At 49.5% G+C, this 18,669-nt stretch overlaps 1 protein-coding gene across 6 annotated transcripts in view; it reads right to left on the reverse strand.

Annotated features, from left to right (window-relative positions):
* The window catches only part of ATP2B1 (ATPase plasma membrane Ca2+ transporting 1), a 551,789-nt gene that overhangs the window by 216,196 nt on the left and 316,924 nt on the right, over positions 1 to 18,669 (reverse strand). For all 6 annotated transcript variants that reach the window (XM_069628007.1, XM_069628002.1, XM_069628005.1 and 3 more), the window contains exons 8-9: positions 8,084 to 8,239; positions 29 to 243 (exon numbers count right to left, since the gene is read on the reverse strand). In XM_069628007.1, coding sequence (XP_069484108.1) covers positions 29 to 243; positions 8,084 to 8,239 — 371 coding nt within the window. The remainder of the gene's footprint in view (positions 1 to 28; positions 244 to 8,083; positions 8,240 to 18,669) is intronic.

Consider the following 18,669-nt stretch of genomic DNA (forward strand, 5'->3'; position numbering starts at 1 on the left):
AAACGCAGCTCATATCCCTGTAACTTACCTTTACAGAATAAGCCAATGAGATAGTGACAGCTAGCGGAAGACCCTCTGGTACAGCAACCACAAGAACCGTTACTCCAATAATGAAGAACTTCACAAAGTACTGGACGTAAATTGGTGTACACTCCGCAAGCCAAGGGCGCTGCTGGATCCAGAAGGTATCGATTACAAAATACAACACAAGGACGATGACTGTAATTGCAGACATCACAAGACCTTTTGGAGTCATGAAAAGAAAATCAAGATGTAAAGTTTGAATTTGAAAAAGTTCTCTAGAAATCGAACACAACAAAACAGTCCCAAGTGGGTACACAGCACAAATGACAATCTGCTTAAAAGGACTAAACCAGAGTGACAAACCATACTACGATTGGCATTATCATAATTCAGGAGGAGTTCAATGTGAGTGTAAAACATTAGGCAATGAGCAAGGATGCAAAGTCAGGCCTTGACACATCTACCATTCTGAGCTTAAATGGTGAATCCATTGTACATACCTGGTAAAGAGTCTCTTAACACAGTTCTCCCCATTGTATTTGGGCAGCGGGTTGTGCTGCAGGACACATGGCATAGTGCTTGTGTGTAGAAAAACAAAACGGCTACATTTGTTTTCTATAGTGTAGGCATACATGGGTAGCCTGGCCTATAGGAACTCTGGACATTTCCCGATACGCCTCTGCACCCTGTGCGTCCTGCAGGAAATATGGGGCCACTTTGAAAAGGATTTCCAGTGCCTCTTGCTTCCCAGTCCAGCCTGTATGCATGCATACGTGCCTCTCTACGGGCATTGCATGGAAGTCTTACACAGCTGTAGGCCTAGGGGCACAGAGCTTATTTGTGGAGTGCAAACCTAGATTTCGAAAGCACCGTCAAACACGTAGGACTCGCAAGAAATGTACAAGGTGTTCGGGGAGAGCCCGGTTAGGGAGGACAACTAGGCATGGTTTAAAATCACAGCACTGGTTTTATCAACCAGCAGGCAGGAGGGATGGGCAGCGGTGAAGGGCCATCCTGTGAATCCTTCAGCAAACATGCAATGAAAGGGATAGAAAGGTCACATGTGAACAGCACAGGAGTAGTGTATGGCATCGAGCCAGCTGGTACTATACAATGTCCGGCTCTCACACGGAGAAGCAGCTTGATGGCAACAATGGAGTTCATTAGGTGGAATTGGCCCCCAATTAATGCAAAGGAGGATAGCTTATTAGGAGTATGGGTTGAGGCATGAGAAAGATGTTGCCCGAGGTCTCAAGTCCTAGAAGTGAGTAGTTGGAGGAGGCCAGGTTGTGGGTTTTATCGTATGTGCAAGATTACGTTTCTAGCTTACCCCGCTAGAAAATGGAAATGGAGCCGTAACTGCGAAAGTGAGAGCATGTTGGAAGTGAATGCCTAGGGTGAAGGAACAGACTGAAGACAGATTAGGAGACGCAGCCAGTGGAGTGAGCAAGTGGAAGGGTATCCAAGGTGGTAGGAGTAGTATTGGAGACCACTGATCATTGCTGCTATTGAACCACAGGATATCAAAGGGTCTGTAATGCGGCATGAGGTTAGAGGATGAGTGTAGGCCTCGATATTCTCTGTGGCGCAATCTGGAAGCATGCAGCAGTTTGAGGTTTTACTTTTGAGCGATATAGGATTTGAAGGATATGCAGGGGTGTGTAAAGTGACAAAGAATTCCAAGGCTGTAAAGAGATCCATTCAGCACTCCAGTAATTAAGTATTTGGTGTTCCCACACTAGGGTACCCGATTCCAGGTCCGGAAGAAGGAAGACCGATAAATATCCTGCCGAAACATACAAAGATATGATATTATATTTTATTGTATCGCGCTCATACACAAGTGTTTAAGAGCGCGACCAGGCAAGGGAGGGGGAACAAGGGAGAACAAAACAACGATCTTACTAGGCCCAGTGACATTGAGTACGAGCAAGTGCAGGGGAGAAGGAAAGGGGAAAGTGCAAGGCGGAGGGGAGGAGTGGAAAGTGCTGAGCAAGGGATAAAACAACAATTGGTAGTGCAGCCACCAAGGTGGCAGTGCAAACTTACAGCGCAGACAAGGGTTGCCTGATAAGTGCACTGTAGGGTTACATATACAGACCAAAGTGCAAAGGTTGCCAGGAGGCAGTGCGGGTGTGTGGCTAAGTGGGCAGGGACCTGGGCCCAAAAATCAGAGGGTAACCAGGTGTCCAGTGCCGAAGCAGACAGATCAGCAGGGGAGAGCGAAGGCAGAAGCAGAGGAAGGTCTTGAGGTGCGTCCGGAATCGGTAATGGTTCTTCTCAAGTTTCAGAGAGGCAAGGAGGCTGTTCCAGAGGGAGGCCCCAGCCGAGGAACAAGATCTACCCCCAACTCGTCGCTTGGAGAAGCGACTGACCCTGAGGGAGGTAGAGGAGAGAAGAGTTGAGTAGGAAGGTATTTACGGAGGTAGAGTTAAATGTATTTTGGACCCAGGCCCCAGAAAGCCTTGTGGACAATGCAAAGGGTCCTGAATGTAACCCTTGCAGCCACTGGGAGCCAATTAAGTGATTTCAGGGCTGAGAGATCCGGTCCCAGGGCTCGAGGACAAGCAGAAGTCTTGCAGTCCTGTTCTGGATGAGTTGCAGAAGCCGGAGAGTAGAAGCAGGCAGATTTAGAAAGAGGGTGTTGCAGTAGTCAAGCCTACAGAGAACCAGAGCTCCAGAGACGGTGAGCTTCTGGGGGAAGGGGAGGAAGGGAAATACCGGCAAGGAGGTGCAGTTGGCATCAGAGATTTGAGGAGCAAAGCAGAGTGTGGAGTCGAAGATAACCCTGAGGTTCTTAGCCTCACAGGTGGGAGCAGGAAGAGTGCCCAGGGAGGTTGGCCAGAGAGAGACAGGAAAGGAGGGTGCAGGTGTGCCGATGAGAATCTCTGTCTTACTGGCATTAAGGTAGAGCTCATTGGCGGCACACCACTCCTGGATAGCAGATAGTCAGAGATGAGAGAAGAAGAGGTGGCAGAGGGGAGCCTGAAAATAAGCTGAGTGTCATCCGCATAGCACTGAAAGTTGGAGCAGAGAGCAGCAATGCAGTGGGTGAGAGGTGCCAGGAATTGGTTGAAGAACGAGGGAGAAGGGTTAGACCCCTGGGGAACACCACAAGTAGAGAGTGAGATAGAGGAAAGGAAGGACCTGAGTTGGACCCGAGAGGGTCAATCGGAAAGGAAAGAGGTCAGCCAGGCCAGGCCCTGATCGGTGATACCCAGGTTATCACTGAGACGGTTCAGCAGGATGCCGTGGTTGACCGTGTCAAAGGCAGAAGAGAGATTGAGTAAAATGAGAACAGAGGGGAGATTAGAATCAAGATTCGAGAGCAGGTCTTCACAGATGTTCAGGAGAGCAGTTTCTGCGCTTTTGCCTGCTCTGAAGCCATACTCATGGAGACAACCAACAGATTCAGTGTGAAGATTAAGCTAGGAGATGGCCAGCTGTTCTAGGAGTTTGTCCAGGAAAAGAGTGGTGTAGGTCAGGAGATAGTTAGCCGGGCATGAGGGGTCGGCTGAGGGTTTCTTGAGAAGAGGGTGCACAGGAGAGTGCTTCAGGGGGGGCGGTGGCGGGAAGAGAAGGCTCCAGTGGCGAAGGAGTGATTGCAGAAGTCAGCCAGGGCAGGAGAGAGGTTGTCAATGTGGTCCTTGATGATTTTGGAAGAACAGAAGAACCTGTTTTGCTGAGACTTTCATAGATTTGACTTGTCGAGAAACCTTGCCTGGGGAGAACAGAGGAAAGGAAGAGAAAGAAGGCGGAGAGGTGGCCACACGGGGGTGGAAGTAGAGGAGAGTGTAGAGGACGAGAGAGTGGACAGGACGTCCTGTGTTATGAGATGAAATGAGAAGCCAGGGCTGTGCAGAGGGCCTGGGAGGGGACAGGAGAAGTAGAGACTGCAGCAGGATTGGCCTGCTCCTCGTAGATTTAAAAGAGTTCAGCCAAGTTGTTCGATGCTGCAGAGACGCGGGCTTGGATGGGGGCTCTCTTCTTAGTGCGGACAGAGAGCCAGTATTGCCTTTGGAGCAGGCGGCAGGCCAGTTTGTTAGAGGATGCACCAAATGCTAGCCATTTCCTCTCGGGCACCCTACACTTGGGTTTAAGGGTAACGAGGTTGGAATCGTACCAGGAGTTGCACTTGGCTTTTGGCTCCAAGCGGATCCTCATGACAGGGGCAAGAACATCGAGAGTATCAGAGATAAAAGAGTGGAGCATGGCAAAGGTTGTGTCAGGATGCGAGATTTAGGCTCAGGCCTTATTGACAGCGTGCAGGGGACGTAGTTTTCCTATTTAGGAAATCACCTGCTCTTTGACTTCCCTTCCAGCCTAGATACCAAGGCTGAGCACCTCTCCCCCGCACCTATACTAACCTTTACATTAGACCTAATTACCTTATTAGTTTTTCCTGAAACTAAAACAAACAATATTGTCCACAAAACGGTGTGCTTGGTGTGGTGTTCACTTTTTCAGGATGCGAGTTAGCCAGAGGCGGAGGAGCGGGAGAGAAAGTGGTGGCAAAAGCCTCAAATGACAAACTCTTCATGGTTCGGATGACCGAGATGGTAGGTGGCAGTGCTTGAGTTGGCTTGGCGGAGAAGAGAGAGAGAAAGAGAGAGAAAGAGAGAGAAAGCGAGAGAAAGAGAGAGAGAAAGCGAGAGAAAGAGAGAGAGAGAGAGAGAGAGAGAGAGAAAGAGAGAGAGAGAAAGAGAGAGAGAGAAAGAGAGAGAGAGAAAGAGAGAGAGAGAAAGAGAGAGAGAGAAAGAGAGAGAGAAAGAGAGAAAGAGAAAGATAGAGAGAAAGAGAAAGAGAGAGAAAGAGAGAGAGAAAGAGAGAGAGAAAGAGAGAAAGAGAAAGAGAAAGAGAAAGAGAAAGAGAAAGAGAAAGAGAAAGAGAAAGAGAGAGACTCTCACAGAGGTCACAAAAGAGGACAGAGGAGGGACAGGAAGCATCCAGGTGAATGTTGAAGTCTCAAAGGAGGAGGAGTTGAGTGGTTGAAGCCAGGAGGGAGGAGGAGAGGTCAGCCCACTCAGAAGAAAGGTGATCTGACCAGGGGGACGATAGATTGTAGCCACAGTAAGAGTGCCAGGAGAAAGAGAAAGCCTGCAGAGAAGGCATTCCAAGGAGGAGTAGGTCTGCAGAGGAGGCGCAGGAATCCACTCCAGTAAGATCAGGGCAACACACCCTCCGGACTGGGTGGATCTGGGTGCAGAGAGGATCATGTAGCAGGCAGGGAGGAGTGTGTTAAAGCTTGTGAAAGAGCAGGCCAAGAACCATGTCTCGGTGAGACAAAGGACAGAGATCAAGTTCTTCCAGGAGGCGGCAGATGTCAGAGGAGTGTTTGACGGCCAAGCGAGAGTTGAGAGTGGCAATATGGAGAAGGTTGCCATCCTTGAAGGACTTCCGGGTAGGGGTACGCTCTGCGGAGATGTAGACAGAGCCTGGGGGGAGGGGGAGAGGAGAGGTTGGAGGAGAGGGCAAGGTAGACAAGTGCGAGAGACGGTAGGGAAGGAAGCCCAGGAAGGGAGAAAGGGGACATCGGAAGAAGAAAGAAAATTGATGACTATGAAAGTGTTAAAGAAGTTACTATTAGCACTATGAATGTGGCGAAGACTACTTGAAGAAAGTGGACAGTAATTGCCACATATGGTTAAATGAGTAACGCGCAAATGGGTGTTTCTGAATCAGAGGATTAGGAAATGTGTCATTATACAAGTACCTGTGCCCTAAGTCCTAATATAAAAGGGCCTCCCTTCTGTTAAATATGTGAAGAGATCCGTGGCCTTTAGCAAAACTTAAATCGTTGCAGCATGTTTGCAGTTGGACAGAAGGCCACCGTGCCTTTGGTTTTATGTCCAAAGGTTGGCTTTAAAAACAGAGTCCCTATCATGAGACTACTAAACGCGGCGCTCCCGAAGGTAAACTTCCTCCAATGTGCATCAAATCCTCCACCTGTTAGTTGACCTTTGGACTCACAGTTTTGATAAATCTGCCGGATTTGCATACCTGTTCATGAATTTTCAAGCAGGACTTCAAAAGGGCACCATGTATGGATTTACTATTATGGGAGACGCTGTGAATCTCTGGGGGACTCAACGAGTGATGGATAGATTGCCATCTGAAAATAATTAACGCATCCGGGGAGGAATACGGCACATAACTTGAGAGGGATCTTCAGATTATAGGCATCTAGGAGCAAGGTACAGGCCATGATTGGGTCTACTTCTAGTGGAATGTTGAAGTGTATAGGTTGCATAGTCAGTGCTTGAAACATCTGGGTAGTGTGTTGATGCTTTTGGGCAAGACCATGAACAGTGCAGTTCAGAGCATGGAGGTTTGTAGCATCACATTATAGGGAGTGTATTTTTGGGGCCATTATGGGCTCAACATCTGGGGAGGATGAAGTATCCTAATAAAACAGGCAAAGATTAATAGTGCTGACCTATGAAGCCTTTCCTGTAGCATATGGGGTCATGTCAAGTGGGAAACGGCAGGAGAGAAATTCAAAAGAAGAGTAGGTTGGAGCAGAAGTTCATGCTCAATACTTGTGACCCAAGTCTCAATAGGTTTGAAGGTGGTGCAGGTTTGCACAATTAGGCGAGTATCAAGGGAATTACAGGGGGGGGGTGGTAGCGAAAGAGAGAGAGAAAGAGAGAAAGAGAGAAAGAGAGAAAGAGAGAAAGAGAGAAAGAGAGAAAGAGAGAAAGAGAGAAAGAGAGAAAGAGAGAAAACCGTGCTAGCACTGTCAGCACGGGGTTTGCATTCTAGGTAAGCTGAAAGATCCCGATGAGGGTAATGGGGACTAGGTCAAGGGTAAGTCCTTGGCCTTGTCAGAAGGGATCAAGAACCCCTGTTTCAGCGGGAGGAATCCAGTGGTAGCCATAGCCCCTAAGTGAACAAATACCTGCCCCCCACGCTAGCATGCGTCTTTGCAGAACATCGTCTCCAGCCTTGCCTATGCTCGCCAGTGTCTCATATTTGCACACAAGAAGCAGTTCAGGAGGACAGAGCTGCCACAAAACAGCCAAAAGCTGCAAAGTGTTGAGACAGCCAACACCAGAAATTGAAAACACCCACAGGCTCCCAACTGCTAAAGCAGCGGCAAACAGTGCCAAGCAGCTCGAAGGCCTAGAGGGGGCATATGGGGCGGGGCAGAGCGCCACTGGAGAAAGCCTGGAGCCAACACTACAATCAAAGACTTTGTGGTGCTGCAGCGGCAGGACCCCCACATATAAACGAACCCCCCCCACCTCACCAATGACTAAAAAAGGAGCAAACCCTCTTTTCCCATGCAAATTATACCTAGTTTCAGCAAACCCCCAACACAACTGTTGTATGGAACATCGCTGCGAACCTGCATGCAGGCTGTGGGCGGGGCTTACATCCCTTCTCAAAGGTTTCCCATGCACATACACATCCCAGGGAGGGGAGAGCAGTACAGACTAGTTAGGGAAAGGGAACAATCCCAAAGGAGGGAGCGGAAGGGGTACTTAAGGGAGGAACAGGGAGCAGGAAGTGTGAGGTCTGAGGTGGAGGACCAGCAAGAAACTAGTAGGCAAAGGGAGCGGTGTCTTGTGGAGGAGTGTCGAAGCAGCCGAGTCTATAAAAGTGAAAGCTAAAACACAGAAAATCCCCTTAACCTTCATGTAGAGAAACATTTGACTTACACCCATTACATAATAATGTTAAGAGTTTGACTTCAAACTAGCTTACAAGTCAGACGTTAACCGTATTAAAAAAAGGTTTAAATGCTGCAAAATACAATTTAGAAACACATTTTGTCCATGTACCATATACACAATTAAGCTCTTGTTTTTGTTCTTTCACCGGCACAACTAGAAAGTCTGTAATTCTATAACTACTATGTGCGGACAGCCTTATAGAGCAAAGAAGAGATCACCACTTGGGCAAGGACACTCCCCCTGCCCCCAACTTCGGGCCTGAGGGAAGGAAAGGGTGGTCAATGATCCCACCCCCATCATTCTAGAAGACCAGATAAGGCAATCATTAAACGGATATACTTATTTCAGTAATGCATTGTATTCCAAATCAGAGGAAGGCTTACCTGCTTTGCCGATTTGAACCGCTAGTTTTGTAAGTTTTCCTTGTAAAACAGACTTTTCTTTCTTTGGCAAATGTATTTTCTTTTTCTCTTCCCCGTCACCGCCCTCCTCACTCTTGAGTGGTTGCATCTCCATTGCAGCACCATCTTGAGCTTTTGCTGGAAGAAACATTTGAAAAAACACATCAGTAGAAGATACAGAACTGCATGGTCAAGAAATCACAGGCTGGTCACTCGGTTCCATCAATCGCTTTAGCCTGATGCATCCTTTATTCAGAAAAGTCTTCGGCGCCACTGCTTTGATGAACCATTTCACAAACATATCAAGGTTTGGTCGAAGAGGACAATGGCCACAACTCAGTTGAACACATCTGCTCAACTACACAACTTCAGAAGTGTGCCGCAACCTGCAGTCCCAGACCCTTGGCAGAAGCATCACTATTGGTACAAACTGGCCCCTGCACCAACCCCAGCATGTTTGACTGGCCTAAGAAATTCTTTAATTTATGGAGCAGTTTCCATCAATAGAGGACTGAGCGCCCACTAAGGCTGTCAGTATGGGAGAGATCCTAGCCTGGCAAGTCTGGCTAAATGAGCGAGTGCATTGGGAATTGAGCGCCACGAGCCCTTGGAGGGCACACCCGGTAAACTCAATGCAATATCGCCTGCTTGTCTGCAAAAAGGGTCCATTGCGTGCGTCAGATGTGCCATGCATCACCATACACCTGCATGCCCTTGACAAGCAATTCTGAGGATGTGAGAGGACTGAAAGTACTGTAGTCGGATTTTAAGCTGCCACATGCCAGGTCTGAGAAGCTCCTCAGAGTGGCTTTTAGGCTCACGTAACTTTGCATTCTCTGACTTGTAGTTCCACATTAAGGAAGGACAATCAAACTACAGGGATTGTACAAGAATGCAAAGTAACGAGTTCAAAAGACAGGTCCTGCATGATCTTCTTGACAAGCGAAAGTGGACATGAAGGAAGGAAATGGGTAAAGTAATACGTGCTTTGACAGCTTTACCGGGGCTCGGCATGTTCTTGCTTCCCATGAGGACCACCTGTGGGGGGGGGGAGGGGAGTGGAGGGGGAGAGAAAGCATTCCCCATGGACTGATGTGGGTTTTGACCATTAGGTCAGCGACATGCTATAACTATGTCTGCGTGCAGCCAGCAGCGCCTTGTGGGGGCAATCAGTGTGGGCTTCCTCCAGCAGTGCATTGAGGATGGACATGATCCGGGATAAAAGATCCCATCAGTCCCGCCTCAAAGGTATTTGCACCACACGTCCATAAGGAGCAGTTTATCCAGGGGTGTTCTCCACTGCCATAAGTCCATAGCAGTCTCAGGGGGGCCCCTAAATGTACCGTCAGTGCTATAAACCCCAGCAGTATGATCTTTCTTCAGCATTACCTTACTCCTGATGGGGTTCTACTGAGGATGTAAACTTGGGGGAGAGGGGACATACCGTTCTGACTGGGCACTGTTGTGGGGAGCTCACACTGCCATTTTCCTGTACTACCAGCTGTGGGATGTTCTCCCACTGCGCTGGGAAAGACAGGCTTTCCTGAAGACTTGCAGCAGATGAAAGCAAAAGCGAAGTACCAGGAAGTACCGCTTGTGCCAGATCACTGTTGGACACCCTCCTCACTTGTGGACGTTTTTATTCAACTTGAAAGGCTACGGTAATTGAAGACTTGGGAGGCTTTAACTATCTGCATCTATAAACTTTTGTGGACACGTATCTAAAACTTACCTTTTCCTTTCCCTTATTTAGATACTAATAGTGACTTGGGAGTTTTAGTTTACACTTAACTCCGCCCCTAACTGCTACATGCCTACAAAATCAGGAACCCGTGCGCACCAAGCGAAGTACCAGGGAAGTACTGCTTTGTCGCTTCGCCGCGTAGCCGAGGCGTCACAGCAACGCGGTTTGCTTCTGCTAGTACTTCGATGTGAGATATAAAGTACTTGTACACTGAGAATAGCCATAGCAGCTTGTAGCTATAAGACTGCTAATCATTTGTGGTGATGGCTTTCTCTCCAAGAATGGTTATGCCGCCCCCCCTTTTAAACCAGCAAACTAGTTTCCTGAACCGGCTGTTCCGTAACATAATCACGCAAACGTGAAGACTCATCTATATTTCACACCCACTGGACGGCCGCATTTGAAAATTACCAAACTCCTGAAGAAACCTGAACTATTGGAAGGAAATACAGACATTCAAGCCTTTTGCAAGGATAGACAATGCACAAACAAGGCCAATCTTACGCACAGTACATCCTCGGGTGCAATACCATCCGTGGCCGCTTCTGACTTTTTCCAGGAAAGGAACCGACTGCAGTGTTAAAGGCACAGCAAAATGAAGTTGGAAAAGCTGTTGTTGCATTTAACAAGGACTGCTCTAGGAAGGATGAATCCAAGGCTATAAATCCTCTTATGTGTGAGCATGGACCTAGCGCACCAACCGTAGATAAGGGAAAAGAAAAATACTTCTGTATCAGATAGTGTGATTCTGGGAGTTGCTCCACCATCCCAGAATAAGGAGTCCCTCTGTCCCCTGCTGGTGATACCCTCGGGTGATCCAGCGGCGATTGATTTGGACTCCAATAGCTCTTGTTTTTCATCACATACTTTAGCCGAAAATGTATCTGGTTCACCAATGCTATTTGCTGAAATTAGCCATCCATATTCTAACCATTCAGAATCATATATTGCACCTACACCGAGAAGACCAAAGAGTCTAGACATAAATGTAGATCCAGAATAAAAACAAGTGTGTTCACAGAACCTTCTGGACATAATATTACATGCCATGAATATGGCTTTGCAATCTTTAGCTAATTTGGCACTTTGGATGGCGAGTTGATTACTCTTACAAACCAAGCGGAAAAACTATTACTGTGGCAAGAGAATACAACTAAAGCCATGCTGAAAATAAAAAGACTTCTGCTGGCTGTATAAACCCGGAACATGTAAAGGAGAAAATAAAGTATATTACAAACGCTACACAAACATTAATAACACAAAATAGCTTTGTTGTGGGAAACCTCGATCAGGGGGTTCTCAGTGGGCAGGATAGTTTAAGTGAACGAATTTGTATACCTTCTGCTCTCCCGAGCTTTGAGAAAGTAATAAGGGAGGACACAGACAAGGCTCCAGATGTGGTGAAAGATCCATCGATAACCTTGGATATGACAAGTAGCTCATACTATCTTTGCCCCGGGACATTCAAAATGGAATGTCTCGGATGGCAAAGAAAAAATTAAAAAGGGCACACAGAGTGAATTAACAAAAAAAATCAAAAATCAGTGAAGACTTCTAACTCTTCTAAGACTGCTAAGCAATTTTTTTAATCTATTAAGCTGCCGACAAAAAACTCATCGTTAGCTTTGAGTGCCGTGGCTAAGAAATATTTTTTTATTTTATTTTTTTTTTTTTATAAAGCGCTCACACAGCCCGCAGGCATCGAGGCGCTGTTACAGGAATTGTTAGTTTTTCTTAGTTGTGTTTTTTCTTTGTCTTAGTTACGTATTTATAACGCGCTTAAACACTCAGAGGTTTCTAAGCGCGGACCCGGGGATCGAACCTGTTGTTGCTTTGTGTCGTCTTGCTTCCAAGACGCGCACGCTGCCGCTGTGCTATCCTCCCGGGACAAATATCTACTACTAAACCAGGCCAAAAACATTAACTCGGCCTTAGTTACAAATTTGATAGATCTCTCGTATGACCCTCTGGATGATCTTATACGTATGACGGAAGATACTGATAAGAACAAACATACATCGAAACTGCCCATTGAGCCAACAATAGTATCTTCAACAAATGTGGACTGCATAGAAGCTGATCAAACCCTGGCTCTCCATCGCCAGGAGATACGCAAAGCAGTCGATGCACATATGTCTGGTCTCAACAGCCATCTTGCGACCCTGCCAAACTAACTTATCTCAAACAGTGGCCCAATCACAGATTTCAACAAGGCTCGTTCAATCTGAGGTAGTGGAACTTCAAAAACCCCTGACATCAAGTTCCTCTGTCTCTTCCAACTTTTTAGTAGATACAACTAAAAATGAGACTAGTACTACTCAGGTTCTACCTCTCTCTAAAAAAGTGCACTTTGATACTCCAACGAATATGGAAGAGCACAATGACATAAATAACTCAAGGCAAGTAAGTTCTACAGTTTTGACTGCGCTCACACCACAACTGCTTAATTTTATTGGTAATGCATTAAATAAAGGTCAATCTACTATGAACCAGTTAAACAGGTGAACAATGATTTTAATAGACCTTAGACCCGTCAGTCCTCCCGAAGAGACTCAACTGGCATCATATTCTGATTTTGGCTTGTAGATCACTACCAAGCATACAGTATTATCTAGGTCGTCGGGCGATATTGGCGAAATTCTCTGACATTCCTATGTTAGAGGACATATCCTCTTCTGACATTAAACTGGTGGAATTGATTAATAAACCAAATCTAAACTCAGTAAAGCTTTGGGTTCATTCTCTTGTTATTCAGAACACAATATGGGCTGCAAAAAATCATTTGTTTAGACTCGGTTTTGAGATAATTACAGAAAATGCCATACAATCATGAAATGCTCCAATATGGAAAAACCAAACATTTCTCTACTCCAAGTGAAGGTACAATGAATAACAGCCGACAGACTTAACTCTAGAACATGCACCAAATGCGTTACTCATGCTAGATAACTAGATCCTATTCTGGAAACACACAAACTATCACTTGTTAGTTGGAATACGAGGGGTTTCCATCACTTGCTAAATTATATGAACCTAATAGGCACACATTCTGTAGTATTACTGCAAGAAACATGGATGCTAACAACTCCAATATGGGATGACTACCATGTGCATCTAAGTCCAGCAATAAAGGCCACTCGAGGTAGACCATGTTCTGGCCTTTTAATGGCTGTCAAAGCAGAATCAGGCCTAAAATTGGAACATTGGGAGTCTCCCAAAGCGTATATTCAATTGGTGAAGTTATCAATCCAATCAACCTCCGTCGCAGTTTTTAATCTCTACTGGAACCCACTGGGGATCGCGAACTCCAAGTTCATTAATGATTTGGACAACCTGATGAACTTGGTTGTTCTGGACGCCTCTCTTACATCTGTAATATTGGCTGGTGATTTAAACTTACATTGCATGAATGATGTCAGTTCCGATAGGGAAAGACTATGTGAAAAAGCTTTGTTGAATCAAGAAATTTGTATGGGACTTTTATGTCAGACTGTCCGCCGCATCCAACGTGGCGGAGAGGTAAAACTACAGCCATTTTAGATTAGATCTATGTTAACCATACTTTGATCTAAAGTGTTATTGATTTTTGTGTTGTAAAAACTGCTGAAAATGATCATGATATACTTTTGATGAAATGGGAACATGGAATTCAGGGCAAAGACAAAAATGTTGCGATGATTCAGGGCAATGTTACGGTGAATAATCAAATAAACAGGCTATGATGGTTGGAATCCTCAGTTACCGCTTTCGGCTCGCTTCTATCCTATAAGCTAGACAATGACAACTCCCCAGGAAGTTCTTCTGGTATAGTCTACAGTGACATGATGCAAATGTTTCAATCTCATACTTGTGCAACACCTAACTCCAAGCCAAGACTTCATGTCTTCGGTCCCAAAGTTACGTTTAGGAAGTCCCAATATAGACTACAGAAACATCAAATTCTTAATTATCCTGCGGAATTGAGGGCTGGCATGCTAATCCGAGCACGCACTAATTATAAAAATTGGATACGAAACCATGAAGCTGCTCTTTTCCAAACTGATTGTGCTCAAATGTTACATACTCTTGAGACCAAAAACACTGCAACATATGGGGCATTTTGTATCACGCTACCAATAACTCTCAGACAATTGTTCAGGCAAATGGGGTATCAGAAACGGCCTGGATTCTTCATTTCGCCACTTAATACTCCCTAGAACCGAGCAGCCAGAGACTGGAATCTGTTGTGACAGATAGTGCTTTTCATCTGAATTTCCAATTGGATGACATCTGCTTTCACATTTCTAAAATAAGTAGACCTCGAGCCCCAGGCCCTGATGGTCTGTCAAATCTTATGATTAGACAACACCCAGAACTCTGGCCCTCTATCTTATTTAGTATCTTTACAGCCATCAATCGAACGCAAAAACTGCCTTCATCGTGGAAGCATTCAATAATCGTTCCAATATATAAAAAGGGGGATCGAACTTTGCCAGCGAGTTATAGGCCAATAGCTTTGTTGGATGTTCCAGGTAAAATATTCAGCAGACTAATACTGAGAGAACTAAATGCTTGGACGCTAAAGAATAGGATGAGAGATCCTTTTCAAGCTGGTTTTATCTCCGCTTTAGGTAAGTCTCCAAATATACTTGCACTCCACATGCTTATGGCACAATATGCTCAACAAAGGTACCTTTGTATCTAGCATTTACAGATTTCAATGTAGCTTTCGACTCCATCAATCGCCATTTACTATATGAAAAAGTGCATCATTATAAATGTCCTCCTACATTGCTGACTTTGATAGTACAGCTGCATACTGATACAATGCAGATTAGAATATCTAACCAGGGGCGTTTATCCACAGTTTTTTCCACTCAAAGATGCCTTAAACAGGGCTGCATCTTGGCGTCAACATTGTTCAATTTATTTATTTTGGACATGGGAGAAGCTTTGATAGAACCTGTAGGAGATGCCCCAAAACTTGGTTCCCAGAAAATTACCTGGCTTTTGTATGCGGACGATTTAGTTTTACTCTCCCAAACACCAGTCGGGCTCCAAAATCTATTGCCTAAACTAGAAAGCTATGCCAATGCTAATCATCTGACCATCAATACAGAAAAAAAAATTGTAATCTGTAATAATTAACGCAGAACTAAACAATCGAGACTTAAATGGTCCTTGCAAAATACAATATTGCAGATTGTTCCACACTATTAGTATTTGGGGCTATCCTCTTCTAATGATGCACAGGACACATATGATTTGGATTTAAATAATAAATTAAGAACTCTAACATGTCAGGCAAAAATATTAGCCTACAAGTATTTTCATATAAGCACATCATTATTTTCCATCAGCAGAAAGTAGTACCAATACTTTTATATGGTGTGGAAACTTGCTCTCGGAAGCATCATGCTGATTGGATCAAATTAGAGTCTCGATTTTGGAAAAAAGTTCTGCGTTTACCAGTTTGCGTACCTATGTCGATCATTCGTTTTGAAGTGGGTCTTTTGTCTTTACAATCTCAAGTTTTGTGGTACATGTGCTCCTTGTTGAGAAAGTGTTTGGTAGGCCTCTGCAGATAACATTCTAAGCATAGTGGGTCACCATTTACTAAGCTCTAATGATGCATTTCCATCTCAATGGCGTCTGTTTATGTATAAAGCATTACTAGACGCATCAGTCACTCTTAAAATCTTACATAATCCAAAGCGAGCGAAAGTAAAACATTTTTTATATGACTCGTGTGATACTCAAGCAAAGTGTAATACATACAGAGATTTTGATACATTACTTTTTGGTTGTAAACGGTATTGTGAGCCAGCAAGCTTTTTACATCTCCTTACATTCGCTCTCGATACATGCGCTTTAGGTTTAACCTCTGGCCTACCAATGAGGTGTTAGCCAGACGTAAACAGATTTCTGCAACACAAAACTTCTGCCGCTTCTGTCAAAATAATAATGAGAAAGAAACTTGACAGCATTTGGTTGTAGACTGTCCATCGCTGGTTGAGAAAAGTAACTTCCATTTTAAAAGGGCTATTTTTTCTTTTTCGCCCTGTCAACAGAGTACAAATTTGCCAGTTGATTTTCTCAAGCACCAAGCAGGATTTACGAGTGGCGATTGTCCATTTCTTAGACTCTATTTTTGCAGTAGCTGAAAATGTAAATGCTGTCTAACACATCTCCCCTCCCACGCGCGAGCCCTCAACCAACCCCCCCCCACCCCCCCCTCACGCGCGAGCCCTCAACCAACCCCCCACCCCCTTCACGCGCGCGCCCTCAACCACGCGCGCGCCCTCAACCAAGCGCGCGCCCTCAACCAACCGCGCGCCCTCAACCAACCGCGCGCCCTCAACCAACCGCGCCCTCACGCGCGCGCCCTCAACCAACCGCGCCCTCACGCGCGCGCCCTCAACCAACCCCCCTCACGCGCGCGCCCTCAACCAACCCCCCCCCTCACGCGCGCGCCCTCAACCAACCCCCCCCCCTCACGCGCGCGCCCTCAAACAACCGCCCCCCCACGCGCGCCCTCAAACAACCCCCGCCCCCCCCACGCGCGCCCTCAAACAACCCCTGCCCCCCCCCATGCGCGCCCTCAAACAACCCCCGCCCCCCCCACGCGCGCCCTCAACCAACCCCCGCCCCCCCACGCGCACCCTCAACCAACCCCCGCCCCCCCCACGCGCACCCTCAACCAACCCCCGCCCCCCCCACGCGCACCCTCAACCAACCCCTGCCCCGTGCCCTCAACCAACCCCCCCCGCGCGCGCGCCCTCAACCAACCCCCCCCCGCGCGCGCGCCCTCAACCAACCCCCCCCCCGCGCGCACCCTCAACCAACCCCCCCCCCACACGCACCCTCAACCAACCTTCCTCCCCACACGCACCCTCAACCAACCTTCCTCCCCACACGCACCCTCAACCAACCTTCCTCCCCCCACGCGCGCCTCCTCAACCAAACACACCCCCCCCCCCCCACACGCGCGCGCGCGCCTCCTCAACCAAACCCCCCCCCCCCCACACGCGCGCGCCTCCTCAACCAACCAACCCCCCCCCCCCCCCACACGCACCTCCTCAACCAACCCCCCCCCTCCACGCCCTCAACCAACCTTCCTCCCCCCTTGAGGGCGCGCGCCCTCAACCAACCCAACCCCTCACGCGCGCCCTCCACCAACCCCCCCACGCGCGCGCCCTCAACCAACCCCCCCCCCACGCGCGCGCCCTCAACCAACCCCCCCCTCACGCGCGCGCCCTCAACCAACCCGCGCCCTCAACCAACCCCCCTCACGCGCGCGCGCCCTCAACCAACCCCCCTCACGCGCGCGCGCCCTCAACCAACCCCCCCCTCGCGCGCGCCCTCAACCAACCCCCCCCTCGCGCGCGCGCGCCCTCAACCAACCCCCCCCTCGCGCGCGCGCGCCCTCAACCAACCCCCCCCTCGCGCGCGCGCGCCCTCAACCAACCCCCCCCTCGCGCGCGCGCGCCCTCAACCAACCCCCCCCCCCCCCCCCCTCGCGCGCGCGCCCTCAACCAACCCCCCCCCCCTCGCGCGCGCGCCCTCAACCAACCCCCCCCCCCCCCTCGCGCGCGCGCGCGCCCTCAACCAACCCCCCCCCTCGCGCGCCCTCAACCAACCCCCCCCCTCGCGCGCCCTCAACCAACCCCCCCCCTCGCGCGCCCTCAACCAACCCCCCCCCTCGCGCGCCCTCAACCAACCCCCCCCCTCGCGCGCCCTCAACCAACCCCCCCCCCTCGCGCGCCCTCAACCAACCCCCCCCCCTCGCGCGCCCTCAACCAACCCCCCCCCTCGCGCGCCCGCCCTCAACCAACCCCCCCCCTCGCGCGCCCTCAACCAACCCCCCCCCTCGCGCGCCCGCCCTCAACCAACCCCCCCCCTCGCGCGCCCTCAACCAACCCCCCCCCCTCGCGCGCCCTCAACCAACCCCCCCCCTCGCGCGCCCTCAACCAACCCCCCCCCTCGCGCGCGCGCCCTCAACCAACCCCCCCCCTCGCGCGCGCGCCCTCAACCAACCCCCCCCCCTCGCGCGCGCCCTCAACCAACCCCCCCCCCTCGCGCGCGCCCTCAACCAACCCCCCCCCTCGCGCGCGCCCTCAACCAACCCCCCCCCCTCGCGCGCGCCCTCAACCAACCCCCCCCCTCGCGCGCGCGCCCTCAACCAACCCCCCCTCCTCGCGCGCGCCCTCAACCAACCCCCCCTCCTCGCGCGCGCCCTCAACCAACCCCCCCTCCTCGCGCGCGCCCTCAACCAACCCCCCCCCTCCTCGCGCGCGCCCTCAACCAACCCCCCCCCCCCCCTTGCGCGCGCCCTCAACCAACCCCCCCCCTCACGCGCGCCCTCAACCAACCCCCCCCTCACGCGCGCCCTCAACCAACCCCCCCCCCTCACGCGCGCCCTCAACCAACGCGCGCCCTCAACCAACCCCCCCCTCAACCAACCCCCCCCTCGCGCACCCCCTCAACCAACCCCCCCTCACGCGCACCCCCTCACGCGCACCCCCTCAACCAACCCCCGCACCCCCTCAACCAACCCCCGCACCCCCTCAACCAACCCCCGCACCCCCTCAACCAACCCCCGCACCCCCTCAACCAACCCCCGCACCCCCTCAACCAACCCCCGCACCCCCTCAACCAACCCCCGCCCCCCCCATGCGCACCCTCAACCAACCCCCGCACCCCCAACCAACCTTCCTCCCCCCACGCACACTCCCTCAACCAATCCTCCCCCCACGCGCACCCTCAACCAACCCTCCCCCCACGCGCACCCCCTCAACCCTCCCCCCCGCGCACCCTCAACCAACCCTCCCCCCCCCGCGCACCC

The sequence above is a fragment of the Ambystoma mexicanum genome, chromosome 12 (genome assembly GCF_040938575.1).
Source record: "Ambystoma mexicanum isolate Mex_15411 chromosome 12, UKY_AmexF1_1, whole genome shotgun sequence".
NCBI classification, from domain to species: domain Eukaryota; kingdom Metazoa; phylum Chordata; class Amphibia; order Caudata; family Ambystomatidae; genus Ambystoma; species Ambystoma mexicanum.